The sequence below is a fragment of the Hylaeus anthracinus genome, unplaced genomic scaffold, assembly GCF_026225885.1.
Source record: "Hylaeus anthracinus isolate JK02 unplaced genomic scaffold, UHH_iyHylAnth1.0_haploid 12001, whole genome shotgun sequence".
NCBI classification, from domain to species: domain Eukaryota; kingdom Metazoa; phylum Arthropoda; class Insecta; order Hymenoptera; family Colletidae; genus Hylaeus; species Hylaeus anthracinus.
Genome location: NW_026534348.1, coordinates 7,288,295 through 7,305,453, shown reverse-complemented (window position 1 = coordinate 7,305,453; position 17,159 = coordinate 7,288,295). Strand labels below are relative to the sequence as shown.

The window sequence follows — 17,159 nt, the reverse complement described above, 5'->3', positions numbered from 1 at the left end:
GTCCTTATGCTGAAGCATTACGTTGCAATTGTGCCAGAAACCTGCCAGGCGTTTCATGCAGAAACGTACGTGGAAATATAATTTTCGCGAGATTATTATACGAGTCGGTCTATCTCGCCTGAATATCTCTTCCAAATGTGACGATAAAAAAATATTTTATATGGAGCTCGAACGATATAAAGGAGCCAATGAAACAAATTTATTTTTCCATCTCTTTTTTGTGGAATTTTCCAGGCCACCGATGTTTTTTCGCTCATAAAAGCATATTATTCTTTTATTGTGTTACGTAGCTGATACTTTGACAAGTAACGAATTTTTGGGAAACGCACACAGTTTATGAGAATGCTTTGTTCCGTAACATAAACAATATTTTATTTCTTATATATATTCGACTGTATACTTGAATACATAAACTAAAAAGAAATTGTGTATATGTTATTTATTTAATAATTATATTCAAATTCCTTACAGATAGGTTAATTCAGTAAAACAAGTGTTAAATTTGCAATCAACAGTTTTATTTACTAATAAAATGCTTTCACTAGTATTATGGTAATTGTCAACAGATGACTCTTACACTACTAAATTAAATAAAAGTTCGTATCGTCGGTGACGTAGCAAAACCTGTGCAAATCTGTATTAAATCTTTGTACAAAGATAATTGTACTTCGATGAATATTGCACAACTTCGACAAATAATAGATAAAATTGACTAAACGTTAGCTTTATAGAGAAATAGCACTAACTACATTTTTTAAAGGTACATATGACTCAACGTACTAAAATTAAACACAGTCAACGTTATTTTTTGTTAGTGATTAAATTTTACAAAGTGTGATTGTTATTAGTTCTTAAACAATTCAGGAAACGTTAAAAAAAATTACAGTTACCTACATTTCCATATTGCTTAAAAACCAAAGGCGTCTTAAAAACCAAAGTTCGCGTCTTTTCATTACGAAAATCAAGTTAGTCATATTTTGGTACAGTGTCGTATCACAGTTTCCGCGGTCTTCAAGACAAATTATGGAATGGCTCATGTTTTGTGACATCGCATTCGTCATCGGGAAGTCGCTGACACGTGGGAATAGGTGGAACATCGCATACGCATCTCACGCAAACAGAATCATAGTCGGTCCCTTGGTTCAGTTCGTCACCCACGTGCATCATCATGTCACCGAATTTGCACATATCTTCGTCTGCAAGTTTTAAAAAACAAAACGATCGAAGTCATCGATGAAATTGTACGTTTGATAAACAGACCCACCTGAACGAACGAGAGACTTGGTACTATCGTGATTGTGAATGACAGTGTCATTCTGATTCTCTGTAAAAGAAAAATAATGTTACACGTTACCAGCTTGTTCCTAAGAAATTATTTCATTCTTCAACGAGGTAACAGTTCGTGCGTTATGATTGTTATAAACTTACGACATCTGGAAAACACGCTACAATCTGTTCGCGGGTCTTGATTGCTATAAAATACAGGCACACAATTCCGATGTACGTCAGAAGCTCCTCGAAACAAAGGAGAACAATGTGGCCGGTTTGGCTTCTTGCAGAAAGGTTCAATATTCTCACCTAAACGTGGGATTCGCGTTAGGTATTTTTATATCAGAATAATTCTGAAGAACGTACAATTTTATGTCACTTCTATAAAACATCGGTGTGATTATTTTAACGTATGTATGGAAATGTCACGTTATAAATACAATGTAGTATACGATTCCACATTTTTCTGTTGTATTTGAGACTTAAAAATGGTTCAATTTTGAATTAACATCGATCAAATTTAAAGAGAATAATGTAAAAATACTAAACGGCACAAAGTTATAGTTACTAGTACTGCGTCTCATAAAATTTACTTTCTAAGTCTTTTTTTAACTACTTTCCATAAAAAACTGTAGTGTTTAATTGTAGTGTTTAATGCCGCGAATAAAATATAAAATAGAATTTATGTGTTAACCAAATGTAAAATACAAAAACAAGAATACTTGATTGCTTTTAGGTTGCCGTTATAGAATTTATAACACTTCAAATTGGTTCCAACAAAATTTAAATTTACGTTAAGGATAATCTATTTATTCCGAATACGATTTCTACTGAATCTTATATTTTCTACCTTTGTATCCTTCCATGCAGTAACATTCCTTATCCGGTTCTGATTCTGGTACGAAATAGTCACCGTATGTATATGTTTTACCATCTACCTCGCACGTTGGCCTTTCTTCTTCTTTAACTAAAGAGCATAATTTATCGTGTTCATTTAAACGTGATGTGGTTGAATTTAATATAAAATACACATTTGAAAAAGTCTAAACGAACGTCATATTAAATTTCATTTTTATTTTTCGGTACTTGATTCACTTTCGATTTCTAATTTCAAATAATTTTACGATATTAGTAATATGATATTATGCGATGTATAAAACGAAGCTACAGACACAAGTTACACAAAATATAAATTCAAGAAAGTAAAATCAGAAATAAAAATAACTAGTTGATAATGTATTACATTATCACAATTCAATCAGTAAGTTTCAAAGTTTCCTTCAATAATGAACACATTTTTCAATGTTAGAATGTAGACAACAAAATATTTGGAAAAATCTCACGATTATATGAAAAGTGTTCTAACATTGATTAAATATGACTCGTCAAATATATTTAACCAAAAAGGGAACCAAACTATAATTGTAATGTTCCTTAAATTATGCGCACGTGTCTGATACTTAAATATCGTGAAAAGTAAATTTAGGTCACATTTCAAGGAGGTCCGTGAAACTGATTGAATCTTCCTTACATAACCGCTGCGTCGCGACCTTGAACAAGTGATAGGTACTTTGAATAATATGGAAATGTGAACTAATTAAAAATACATCTATACCGGGGTTGCAATTGGGGAAATATTATATTTGAATGCTTAATTAACATTTTTTGAAATGATGTTTCTAGGGAAAATCGCGTGGTAAATATATTTCCGAAATTGATCGATGTACTAATAAATTCTCCACCTATTGTACGTAGAATATCCATCGCATGTTCAAGGTCACAATACAACGACTATGTAATTTTTACTGGTTCCTTAATTTTTTTCAACTTTATCTCACATAATGTTTCTTGTCTGACTTTCTTAAAATTGTATTTTGCGTTCATAATCTGTGTTCTATTCGTGTTTATATTTTCCTCCATTTCATAAATCAAGTTTTTTTAATTTGAAGAACGATGTGGAACTAAAATCTAAAAATATCAATCTAATACGATGCCTGCCAAGTCCACTCTAAAATTGTACCTTAATTTTGTTTAATTATTATTATTAATTGTTTAATTAGCATTGTTAAATTATTGAAGTATTAGGAAAGGATTTTTAAAAAAAAAATTTAATTTGCCGAACTGCATTTACTCACAGCATATTTCTTCTGATCCCGAGCAACAATCGTTGTGAGATGGCTTGAAATGACAATCCGGCGAAGGTGATGAAAATGGACAGTCTACCACCGCGCAATTAAAACTGGCACTGTTCGTAAATTAAAATAACGTAGTGCGATATAGTCAAATTCACTGATTAATCCACGAAAGGCAAGTTATTTCTACGTAGATATTAGAAAAAAAAAGAAGGACAATAAGAGGGAAAGGTAATAGGATAATAATAATAGACGAAGAAAATGTGGTTTTCAGAGCAATGATCAGAAAGTAGACAAAGTTCCAAGAGACAAAGTACAAGTAAAGTACAAGAGACGAGTCTAAGAGTTTTGGGATCGCAAGTGTTCAAAGATTTCAATGTTTAAGTTATTAGACATGGTTCGAAACTGACGGGACGTAAACGAATGAATACTTACACGCCATCATAACCGTCTCTGCACGAGCACAATATATCGCAAGGATTTGCATCCTCGTCTTTCAACTTTTCGCCAATACTGTATTCGTGACCATTCACGTAACACTTGTTGGTCGACAATGCCTTCAAGGAACTACAGTCGTATTTCTCAGCACAACAATCGCCAGGATTCTTATAAACTGGTGTACAGCCTAATTCTTCATAGTACCTCACGGGGCCTGGGCACTTTGATTTGTCGCAATCATCTTTCTCAACTAAATGGGACAGATTTTTGTAATGTTTCCAGAACATCTAAATTTCGTTTGTAACGATAATTTCAACATCACATATTTAAATATCGGATCATGAAATATTTACAAACGAAACTTTGGATATAATTATTCACTGCAAACAAATATTGTAATTATTGAGCTTGAATGACGGTGTAGAAATGAACACAACCCATCTTTCTAACTACCAACCATTTTTTGGTATTTATTGTAATATTTGCGATCTTGACGTAGTAGTTACTTTAGTTGCTGTGACAAGTAGGAGCAAAACAAAGTTATCTACGTAACTTTTCGTCACTCAACCTCGGTAAATTTTAAATTTTCTGTTAAAGGTAGACACCACTGTTAATTATTATTTCTTTGAAGATGAGAATGGCGAAAATAAATTTTATTTAAAAAGATTATACAGGGTGTCCCGCGCAATTGGAACAGGCTGTACCTCCTAAACGTTTGGAAGTAGAAAAAGATGTTATAAGTTAAAATTAAATGGTATCGGTTGATGCGTAACGTGAACTAATTTTATGCACTTTTGTGCATCGGTGCATCAGAATAATGCAATTGCACTTTTTTTTTTTTTAAATGAAAACCTATATTTTTGACGACACAGATCGACGCAGATTCTTGTACTGTACATAAAAGTACAAACATACTTATACCCTAAAAAAATAACTGCCTTGTGAAATAAATCACTGCCTTGTAACGAACTTTTGTAATACAGTGGAACATTCATGTAATATTTGGTAAAACTAATTATTGTCTATTTCAATGGGAACGATGATTCGTTAGAGGCAGTTAAAGCACATTCGTGATTTCTCATTGAAAGCTACAGGTTACGTTTCATGGTTACATCTGGTATAATCGTTTAATTATTTCGAACATACATGTACGTTTGAAAGCACTCATAGCAGCACGCAACTATTCAATCGATACGCTACAACGATACGAATTTTGTAACGTTAATCGCTAAAAATTAATGACTATATTATCGCTACAACTACCCTGTCCAATAATCACGAGACAATCGATTTCTCACCTTTCGGTGCGGCATAAACAGCGACAACGAACGTCAGATAGACGCACTTCTGTACGAACGAACCAGCCATTACTGAATTACTAAGAGTCGGCAGTCATCGTCGTTTCTTTTATACCTTCGATTGACTCACAGGTAAACGACGAGACATGGAGTTGGAGGGGATACCCTAGGTCAAGGTTCTCGGAGCAGGAGGATCCGAAGTTTATCAAATCGAGAGACGAGCGATACGCGAAGGTCATCGCTAACGCGAATGGAGGAAGAGAAAGGATAAATGCGTCGTGAAAAACGATAGCAGAAAACGATACCGAAGAAGACGTCGATACTGGCGTCATTTCGTAGATCATTAGATTCGCGATGATGGAAGAAGATACCATTGCGCATAGGAACAATAATTCTCGGAAGTATGGAGCGAATTTTTTAAACGTTGCCGATAGTATAAGTACACTCCTCGTCAAACAGAATGCCCAGGTGTTCTAGCTTTAATTTCTCAATGTTGAAGATAATTAAAAATGCTACAAGATCTGTCTCTTTTCTTATGTCTTGAAAATAATATTGGAAGCCATCGGGATTAGATTTTTTTTTTTCACGTGAAAATAGTACCCTTCTCCCTTTGTTCTTCCGATGCACTCTTTCTTTCGCAAAGCGTAAACGTTCTGCTTCGTGTTTTGTTGTTAAAGGAGGTATGTTTCGCAATTTTAGATTTTACCATTATTTGCTTCGTTGTTAACTGCGTGTTGGAAGCTACACGCAAAGTTGCTCGCTTATCACGATCGGATAACGATGACGGCCCACCCCGTACTTTTCTTTTTGCCACAATTTTCAACATTTTGTTCTAGTTCAAGAAATTGCGTCTTTCAGACTCGTTTAATTCGTTTCCGCGTCAAAAACGATGACAGCCGAACCGTACTTTTCTTTCGCCATCATTTTCAACATTTTTTAATTAGTGTATCACTATACGACTTCTTATTACCTTCGATATTTCCGCTACCGATAACTGTTGTTGTTCCAGTTCAAGAATTTGCTTCTTTCAGACTCGTTCAATTCATTTCCGCGTCCCAATCTTACAAATTTACGTAATATTGTACTGTAATTTTTACTCGTTGATAGATCATGAAATATTCACTAACTTCTAAACATATTAACAGAGTTTCCTATCATTTCGACCTCAGCATAAAACAATTTTCCTTTGCTGTATACAAACATCTACGAGATCGTGACATATTTCGAGCAAGCCGTATATTCCGAGCTCGTAACGTTTCGATATTATACGTTACAGACGAAACATTTCACGCGTGTCGTAATAATATAATAAATGAAACAATAAAAATCTTTGTGGACAGTATTCGATGCCAACAATCTCAGCGAAAGAAGCCGTAACAGCCGTGCAAAATTTTCAGGTCCTGTGCCGAAAACTAGGAGAACTTCGCGAGAGATGGTACTGCTTAGAGAGGAAGAAAGATGAGGAAAGGACGAAGAGGGCAATAAAGGGCAGGCTTAACGGACCATTACGCAGACCATAAAAAAGATTAAAGTTAAACCGCCATTATGCAAAATTGCATTGCTCTCTGGCTTTCTCCCTGTATCGTTATTGTACTCGTGTGCGCGTACATTTCGTCGCGTGCACGTTCGCAAGACGCGAATGTTTCTGTGTCCGTGAACCACGCTCTACAATATAAACGTGCCACGGTGTATATACGCGCGCACACGTACGTGCGATACGAGACGAAGAGCACGGTAATTCAAGGTGGAAAGATATTTCACGACGCACATCGTTAACGTTTATTTTTCATAAATTACCAGACGGGGGGCCACCGCCACTATTCATCGCTCCAGAAGCTGCGAAAAGCGGACCCCTCCCCCCCCCCCACCACACACACACACACACACACTTCCCAACCCCCTGCAGCATCGGCCATGTGAGCGAGAAAATAAATACACACGATTTACCAGCGCTCTAAGCAGAAACGAAAACGTATACACGGATACCGAAGCGTGCACGAAAATGTTTGATAAAAAATGAACACCCCGATTCGTGTCTCTAAGTGGCGACGAATGGTGTCGGTGACGAAATAATTTATTACACGATTTTTACCTGATTTTGTTCAACGATTCGGTCGATGAGCGTGCGCTCGCACATTTTCCGTGGTGTTACCTTTGGAATTCATAATTCGTGAGCGTCGGCGAATCAAAATTCAACGTTGGCCGAGCGGAGTGCAATCACGCGGGTACCTTTTGACCCTAATGACCAGCTAACCGACCGAATTAACGAAGTTCGTTCTTTATGCGATTAATTATTTTTATTTCTCGCGTACGCGAAGATCGTGCGTTTCGAGGTTTGTAGGATTTTTCCATGAAATTTACAGAAATTTACAAATTTACGATAAAACATTTTCGTTACAAGTACACGACATAGTATACAGGGTGAGGTATTTAAAACAGGTCACCTGAATAATTCGCACACTTTTAGCGATAAAAACAAGAGTGTCGAGCAAAAGTTGTTTGATTTCGAGGGGTACGTAATGTAGCGACAATAACTTTTTTATCGGTGGAAACGTAGAGGAGATATGAAGGAGTACTGTGGTTTGTCAAATAGAACGCTATAGTTTCTTATACACGTTCAATTTATCCAAACAATTTATTTTTTATTATAGTCAGCCTGTGTACCCTTGAATAACCTTCAATTACAAGTCATTTTATTCGTCTTGAAACCCTTTATCGGAATGTGTACAAGAAACTATATCATTCTACTGTATTTTCTATTTTCTATCCGTATTTAAACTCGTACGAACAAGATACTCGTACTCGTAACAAAATACTCGTACTCGTAACAAAGTACTCGTAAGAACAAAATAATGACTCTGATTTACTTTCAACTTTAAAGCATTCTGTAGCTGAATATTCAGGTCAAATCGGGGAATGTGTGTAGCAACTAACTTGCCATTAATGTTTCTAACACGTGGAAAATTTTAATATCGCGTGACCATCTTTCGAAGCGAATTTCTCGTGCATAGAACTTCGAATTCATAAACAAAATTGGACGATTGTCGCGTTCATTTTTCATCTGCTCATTAAAACTCTTATTCTTCGATCTGAAATCTCATTTCCATACGTTGCACGTTCAATTCAAATTACAGCGTGACAAACATTCGTGATTAAAACAGTGATGAATTGCTCGACAAGTTGAATGGAATTTCGAAACAATTTATCATAAACTTGTTAGTCTGATAGTATCGAAATAACGTCAAGTAAAGTGATTTTAGAACGTAACGACTTCAAATAATCAATATAATTTAATCTTCGGTGTTTGTTAGATACAATAAAATTATTTCAGCGGCGATTGAAAAGGATTTTCCACTTATCGCGACGCGGATCAGCACATAATGATCTTTGCTTTCATTTTTATTTGCTTTAGTTCGAAAATCCCGTCAACACTTAATGACCCTTCCCGTAAATCTGGCGTAGACACATTTCACCCGCAGATTGTCGTTTATTCTCACAGCTGAAATGGATGATTCGCTCGATTGGCCCTCGTTTCAAAGAATATAATTTATACTATTAATACTTGTCAGCATTAACGAGCAATCTACGATAACATCAATAGCTGTTTCCATTGATATATCTAGCTCGTTCGTTTTATTTTATGCAAGTCCTTTTTTCGATTGAACTGTATTTTTATTGTTCCTGACACTATTGTCGCTGCTTTGTATTATTTATTTTCATTTCTATGCGCTAAGCAAATACACACAAAGGCGCTAAAAATATTTGTCTACATTTTTAGAGGTATTAATTTAACTAAAAATCTGAAGAATACGATATACGTCATCCAGAAATAGGCTCAGAGAAATGTTTATATTCATTAAATCAATCTTTTTTTTAAATATCCGCTTATAGGGGATGATCAGATGAAACTTTTTTATATTTACAGTTTGTTCATAGGACGCTTAATTTCGAAAATAGAAATTGAATTTCAGAAAATTCCGTCTTTTAAGTTTTTCAATTTTGATTTTCAATTTTGATGTCTAAAACTAAAGGTCGTGTGAACAAACTGTCGATATGAAAAAGTTTCGTTTTGTAATACTTTATACGGTGATATTTTTTTAGAATTCGATTGTTCGCTTTTTTTTTATTTTTTTTTTTTAGACAACAGCAACAGGATCAGACCGCTACGAGATCTCATGACGTATGTCTTTTGAGTTATTAATTTTTATCTTTGAAACAAAACGTCCTAAGAATGAACTGTCGATATAAACAAATTCGGTTTTATCATTCCCTACAAGCTGATATTTCGTAAAAATAAAATAATCCTTTTAGGAGGTCTCCCAAAAAGTTTGAGAACTGCTGCACCATTCGTAGAAATGGAAGCCAGCAGGCTCTGTTTCGAGCACGTCGACGACAAATTTACCAGAGGGGTACATCGTCCTCTGAATCACCGACTCGAATACAAACGACGAAACCTACGACTAATTTCCAAATCGAATGTCGGCCGTCGGTCGACAAAAACGCAAATGGCGAACCAAGAAACGAACAAACGAGGCACTCTCCCGTCAAAGAAACGAATCCTGATTAATGATGCACGGTTCTAGCGTCTTGGTGGCGCTGGCCATGTTCTGAATTTATAACGACGGAATACATTATAATGGTTCCCATAACTGAAACTAGCCGCCTTCAGCAGCGACGTTATTGTCCCTGATGGTAATCGGGGAAAAATAACGTGGTTCCTCCTGCAGTTAGTGCTTCATCTTTTGATCGATGGCGGCAATTACGGTTCGAAATGTTGATCGAAGACAAAGGACGCCGCGTTCCCTGCCCTGGCATTAGTCATTATTACCCGGTAGCAGCGATCGTCGAACGATTAGAGAAGTGTTATTTACACGAGCGAACCCTTTCAACGGAACTGTTTCCAAGTCCGAGCAATCGGACGAAGATGAGTAATCCACGCGTGGGCGAATACGGTTCCCACCTATCCTACCTTCAGAACATCCCACCCTTAAGTTTATGCTTCAACGTTCAAGTTGTGCAAATCGAATTCACAGCAAACTTCCCAAAATTCGATATAGAGAGAATATTAACCCTTTACGAACGGCTTTCCAGCGGGTGAAAAACTTTGTCTCGATAAAGTTATACCAAAAAATCGTCCCGTGAATAACAGTTTACCATTAGAACTCCGAAAACAATCCTGAGAACTCAATTTGTAACATGGAACACCTGGGTCTCGTTCGTCCATTAAGAGCACGATTTCGGTGAATCCTTTGACTACGGAATGACTTTTGCTGGAAATTTTAAGAATAGAGGTGTGAATTTAAAAAAAAAAAAAAAAATACCAGCTTGTAGGGTATGGCAAGACGAAACTTTTTTTATATTTACAGTTTATTCACAGGACGTTTAGTTTGAAAAATAAAAATTAAGAACTGACGAAGATCCTGTTGTTATTCTCATAAAGAAAGAAAAACAACAAGTGGAACAATCGAATTTAACAAGGGTATCGCCTTATAGAGAATGACAGAACGAAACTTTTTATATTACCAGTTTATTCGTACGACGTTTAGTTCCAGAGGAAAAAAATTGAAAACTTAGATGACCCTTTTTTTCTGAAATTCAATTTTCGCAACGAACTTATAATTTCTCAGTTTTTATTTTCGAAACTAACCCCCGTAATGTCCGCAACGATTACAAACATTTCTCTGATCCCATATCTCGAGAGCGTATATATACGCCCTTCGCGATTAAATGGTTAATAATCATAAAAACGTTTTTCTTCCAGCTTTCTTTCTAACTCGCGGCGTCTCGATTTGAACGTCCAATTTTTTAAGAGTATTTAGCATTAATCCTCTTAAAATTCAAAATCCGGGAAACGCTAACTAAACCACCGAGCTTCGTTTGTCTTGGAGAAATTTCAAAACTATTCCTGCACTAGATCCTACCTCGATGCTTGAACACCCTCTTTGCCAGAATCTTCGATAACAAACTTTCGAAAATTCAAAACAGAGGCAACGTTAACTAAACCACCGAGTCTCGCTTGTTATGCAGAACTTTCAGAGTAGACCACCGTTTCGTGCGAGGATGCACAGGGTGTCGAAAACGTTACGGTTTTCAAAAAGTGTGCTTTGTGTTTCCCATTTGTTCGTCAACAGTGCCAGAACAAGAATTGTAATAACGATAAAAAGAAGAAATCTTAAAAATAGAACTATGACGTAATGAAATTTGAAAAATTTAGCGTTCGCCTTCTTTTGGGCATTTTCTTTTAAACAAATGCATTCGTAATGTATTTATTTGTAAATAGTTGCAAGAAATATAAGCGTACATCGGTAAGTTTGTAGAATTTCGAATCCTCATTGTTTCGTAACTCTTTAATGTTTATTTGTATCGAAAGTCAAATGACGAATGTTATAAAATTAAAATCGAAGAATTTTCAATTTCGTTATTCGGAAAGGCAGTCAAACGCTCTTTTTTTAGCGAAAGCTTTCAAATTATTTCAAGTTGATTTCAAAGCTTCGTGAGATTGACTTCGTATGTTCATAAAAATGGAACAATATATGATGAAAAGTAACACACATTCCACAGATGAATTATTATGCTGTTTAAATGCAAATGCTTGAACATGATCAACTTTTTGACCTAGATTTTCGTCCCCATTGTATTTCTAAATACAATATGTCGCTCCAGATAAGCCACATTTTTAGTTTTGTATCCCTCACGTGAACCAAACGCTCATGCATGAATACGAGAAGATGAATATTTTCGTTGAAAACTCCTCTTTCGTCCTTATTCCTACAATTTTCGCTAGCTTACGTGCCACTGATTCTCGAAAATTTTCCCAAACTTTTATGCCAACGTAAGCATATCTAGTGAAAATGGCTTGTATTTTCACAATGCATGAAAACATTCGAAGCGTATAGCCTGAGTACTTCAGTCTTTTTTTTTTTTTTTTTTCAAATAGAATTGTAGAAGGAAAATTTACGTGTTAAATTGAGTAAAACCTATATAAAACTTTCATGGATTATCAAAAACTTAAGGGATGAATCATTTTATTAAGTCTATATATTCGACTCTTTAACTTGAATTATCGTCGGCACATTAAAAATTAAATTAACCCTTTTTGTGATAATGAATGAATGAAAACAAAATCAAAGGAACGCGTATATACACGTATTTATGAAATGTACCATGTACATTTGTACATTCTTTTTCTAAATGTACATTTAGAAAAAGAAAAGATTAAGATTTTAGAAGTCTCATGCCATTAAACACGATTGAAAATAACATTAAGAAATTTCAATATGGCAACTAGACAAATGTCGTATCGATCGTCGCATAAAATTTCTGCAAATGGTAATGGATTCTGCTGGTGTTACGCAAGACTAAATGCTACCTCGACCGAAAATTCGTTCATGGTCGAGGCAAACCGGTAACATTATTATCCATCCTATTACACAGTCATTCATGTAACTTGCTTGTACTATAACGCACTATTTGCGTAAGATGTTCGATCAAAACAAATATGAGTAAAGATGAAAAGTTTTTATTAGTCGTAGCAATATTTACAAACTATTTTAACAGTTTGCGACATAGATTGCCTGATACATTAATTTTTGGATATAACAATTCCAATTCGTTATATCTTTCTCGAGCGAAAGTCACACTGTCAGTTACAAATAGTGAAATATATTTTCGATGCGCTCAAAGTGCGGATGCTTTTAAAAGATACTTGGATACTAAAAATAGCCGTAAAAGAATTCTTCACTCATCCTATAAATGGAAAAAGTTCCATGAACGTAAATCTGGAAAAACCTTTCCCCTATGTACTATCTGTCGTTTGCACTTGCATTTATGCAAGAAAACTTCAAGTACTCGAGAAATTTTGCACGTTGCTTTCAACGTCTTTTCACATAATGGTACACTCGGTAATGGCGTGCTTTATTGCGAGAGCAAGCATTTTTGATCTATTCCATCGAAAAAATGCGAAAAAAGAGCTTGAAGAACCCGTTAACTTTATTAAGAAATAAAAACGATGATCGTTCAAACAAGTACAATCATGTATAATCTCTACATGTTCTAATCTGATTGTTAGATCTTCTTTAGCAAAATCTAGATGTTAGAGATACAGTAGTTATACTACAGTAATAAATAAAAAGTCATATTCAACAAGCCAGGAGTAGAGATTATTCATTTATTACGCGACCTCGTTCTCTAATCTCACTTTTATACGTCACATTTTTAATCCGACTTCTTATTTATCATTAAAATATAACTACGTCTTGAACTTCTGTATGCTTTGTACATATGATACATTCTGTTAATTTAAAATTCCTGGATTTTCCGAAATTTATACAAGTCGATTTCATAAATTGAAATTAGACATGATACGTTTAAGTTTATATATTTACTTCTTTGATTAAATTTCTTTCAAGTTGACTTACGGTGATAACGAACAATGATTATTTTTTAATATATTCAATTAGTTTCTACCTGTCCAACAAACCGTCTGGAAAATCTCCGCTCTATTTTTGGTTACGAAGCCAATAGACAGTACAGGTATTTTGCCCTAAACGACTAACGAAGCAGTATCCTCATCCACAACAGCGTTTCATTCCACGGTGTGCCTAGACCCAGCTTAAAATTGTATTTTCCCAGAATGCAAATTTCCGACTAACCGACCATATTACATCCAACCTTGCAGTCTTAATTTGGATGCAGATCAGGATTTTACTTTCCACAGACGGATTCGTGAGGTTTGAATAACCACCCGAGGAAAGCTGTTCAAGCTGGAACTTACCTTGTAACTGCTGACCGCGTGCGCGCCATCGTAGATGTACAGATGATCGTTGCAGTCCAGTTGCAGTTGGTCGAAACGCAGCATGAATCGCTGAAGAATGCTGTGCGTTTGGAAGGTGATGGTGCAGTCCAGGTCCCTCTCATTTTGCGATATGAGAACAGCCCCGTCTATCTTCCTGTAGAGATCGCGCATGAAGTATTTCTTGCATACATCGCTCATCTGATCTGTAAATGGAAAGCAATCGTTAATTCAGATTAAATATAAGAGCTGTATTGAAAGTATGGAAAAATCGATTTTTTTTTTTTCGCTTAAATAATAGCTTATTCCTTTATTGCACAGGCGGACGTAAACACCCCCACTTAGAAGTATATGGACACTTCCTCGGTTATTAGCAATAAACATTAATATCAATTTTATCATTTATGTACCATTGTGTTGCATTAGCAACACAATTTAATATATTTTATAATGATACTTTTTCTAACTAAGTTTAAATCAACATAGTTTTGTTGTTACTTAGTTGACATATTTACATTTCCTTCGTGTATTACAGCCGAGACTAAGTAAGGAAACAAGTGACCTATATTCAAAGTACAAAAAATGGTAAAATAAAACTTACATAAATATGTAAAGAAGGGAAATAAAAAGGAAACAAAACGAGCTTCTTCTGCTTTAATGAATGAGCATCGTTACCCGCGGGAAAAGACTTCACAAAGAAATCTAAAGCAGAGTAAAGAAATAAACAGAAGGGAAAGAGAAATAATATACCGAATCAAGCTTCCTACTAATGAAGTTTACACTACTTTGATGCTTAATATAATATCGTGAATTGTTAGTCAACGAGAGTAATAAAAATGAAATTCTGCCGGAATTCATTTTGCGTAATTGTATTCGCCTCTGTGATAATTTAAAAAGCACAGAGGGCTGTGCCATTAATGAAATTAAAAAATCCAACCATTTTTGTAACATGCGAAAATAACATAATTGCATCACGGATATGTACAACACTTTAAAAGGGAATATTGTGGGGAATAAGATATTACTTTCACAATATCTTTCGAATATTCATGATTTCAATTCTATATTTTATGTTATATAATCGTGTTTTAATTATATACGAATCGAAATGTCGATAAAAGTGGGTTGTCAAAGACTGATAAATGTAGTATTGACTGGCCATATTTTTTTAGCGGAGGAAAATTATTATATTGTTTTAATACTAGCAACTGCTTTCATCGGTAAGGAACGATATCATCAACTTTAAAAAAACCAGCGAAGTGCACCAGACAACGGGGCCTAATGTCTGTCCCGGCTGTTGGCAAGCTAGGTCGAATTATCCAATCGATTGACGACCGATTGATTCGCGCATCGCCAGGATAATGGCCCGAATTCGATTTCGATGCACCTGCGATTAACTTCGGTCTACTGGATTCGATAAGACAAGAGGGATGAAAAAGTTCCATCCACGTCTATCTGTGCGTAGTTGAAGTTAAAAAGAAGAAAATAATAGCCCGGTGACTCGCAAACCGTGCGTTTCAACATTCGAATTTCGCCCTCTTTTTTGTGAAAAAATTGACACTTACTCGGTATCGAATTATTTAGGCGATTTGATGAAAGCTGTTGAAATGGCTTTTGAAGCCAGATATTTTTAAAAATAATTTTGCCCGAAACGGCAACGATCCAAAGCACTTACGATTTTTAGTTCTAAAGAAAAGTTCAGAGACTGAAAAAAAAACTCTCAAATAACCAATACCCGAAATGAAGTAGTCATTGCGGAATTTCCGGAACTTCTTCTCTCTAACGAGGGAAAGAAACATAAAATTGGCTAAAAATTAAGTTTTCCAAAATCAAACCAAATCTTCTGCATCGTAAACCAGAAAAATCGAACAAGCATCGAATCCAACGAACTATTGCAAGTAACTCCATTTCACGGTGTATAACTTTCCACGTATTCATAATAATTTCATCGCTGTACATATCGATCCCGTTAGACGATGAATCTACGATTCGTTACGTGACGTTTCGTTTGATAAAAAAAAAAAAGTATCAAGAACATCGTTAAGGTCGCGATCGTATGCTCGATAGAATTACCAATTTCAACATCGAATGGAATCGAAGCGATAATGGTATCGTAACGCCACTGTATTTCGATAGTATATCCTAACTTTCGCGCATAAACATTTCAAAGTAATTTCGATTTTAAGTTCCCGATTCCATCGTCCACTCTGCGTCCCTACGTTCGGGAAAAGTTTCCTCGGTCCACCGCATTCCTCTAACTTCTTTCCTCTGGCCCATCCAAACCCAATCGCTCGACAGAAAATGGCTGGGCGACGCGCGGGGGGCGAATTAATTCGTGAATTCGATAAAACTTCGTCGTGGAGCGTTTTCACGGGCTGAGAATCAGTGTCCCGTCGGTCGGATAGGGTTCGTTTCCATCGGACGAACGGAAAAATAAAAATCTCGCAACATCGTGGATGGCGGAGAGGGGAGCGGGGCGGGGCGGGGCGGGGCGAAGAAACTTGATTGAAAAGTTTTCGCTGGTGTTGCTCGGGGCCATCGGGAGTACAGGCGTGAGATAGTTTTCCGCATGGCGTGGTTGCAGCTGCCAGGTCCGCCCGAATGTGGGCCGAGAACATTCTTGGTGAACTCAGGCAAGTATTTCGATAAAACTGTGCACCGCGTCGGAGGTCACGGAAAGAGGCATGTCTGACTTTTCCCGCGACTCCCCGGGCGGTTTCCAACATTTTGTAAATTGGCAAGAATCGGGGCGACCTCGATGGGGTGCCGAGCCTGGATAAAATTAGAGCAACAGATGGTTAACTGTCCTGACGGGATCGTCGGAACGGGAACGCTTGTCTCGCGATGCAGCTTGTATAACCGCGGTTAGGCCGAATTTATTTCATTCAAATGTGTGACAGATGGTCGTGTATATATGGAACCAATTTAGGGAATAGGAATTGTTCCGTTTCTGCTTCTGCGTGTAGGTGCTAGAAGAGGCGCGGGGAACCTTTAGTCGTTGGAAAAACCGAGATTATTATTTGGTACCGGAAGAAGCGGGTACGGTTTTTTAGTTAGCAAAGAACTAAAAGCCGAGATTCGCTTAATAATTAGCAAATATATGTAGGATCCTTGCGAAAACAACGTAAATTCTAATACAAAGAGCGGTGCTCTGTAACCCGATTTATTATGTAAGAAATCATTTTTCGTTAAAATTACGTCTTCGCGAAATTGACACATTCAAATTTTCAC

The 17,159-nt window shown here is 36.1% G+C and overlaps 2 protein-coding genes across 3 annotated transcripts in view; both read right to left on the bottom strand.

The window, feature by feature from the left end:
• Positions 1 to 17,159, bottom strand: part of LOC128891141 (lipase member H-A-like) — a 222,896-nt gene that overhangs the window by 74,826 nt on the left and 130,911 nt on the right. For both annotated transcript variants that reach the window (XM_054150384.1, XM_054150385.1), the window contains exon 2: positions 13,911 to 14,134. The gene's annotated coding sequence lies outside the window, so the exon portion shown is untranslated. The remainder of the gene's footprint in view (positions 1 to 13,910; positions 14,135 to 17,159) is intronic.
• Positions 497 to 5,252, bottom strand: LOC128891151 (kielin/chordin-like protein). Its single transcript, XM_054150403.1, has 7 exons — positions 5,138 to 5,252; positions 3,837 to 4,089; positions 3,405 to 3,514; positions 2,120 to 2,236; positions 1,429 to 1,578; positions 1,265 to 1,324; positions 497 to 1,196 (listed from the first exon to the last, which is right to left on the bottom strand). Exons 1-7 carry the CDS (start codon positions 5,205 to 5,207, stop codon positions 1,012 to 1,014), a joined length of 945 nt encoding a protein of 314 aa, XP_054006378.1. The 5' UTR covers positions 5,208 to 5,252; the 3' UTR covers positions 497 to 1,011.

Bases quoted from the DNA above. Each gene is read 5' to 3' on its own strand.
- LOC128891151 (XM_054150403.1), bottom strand. From the start codon at position 5,207: ATGGCTGGTTCGTTCGTACAGAAGTGCGTCTATCTGACGTTCGTTGTC. The intron at 3,515-3,836 runs GTAAGTATTCAT...ATTTACGAACAG, and splicing joins AGAGACGGTTATGATGGCGT to TGCCAGTTTTAATTGCGCGG. The intron at 1,579-2,119 runs GTAGAAAATATA...TCCCACGTTTAG, and splicing joins CTGCATGGAAGGATACAAAG to GTGAGAATATTGAACCTTTC.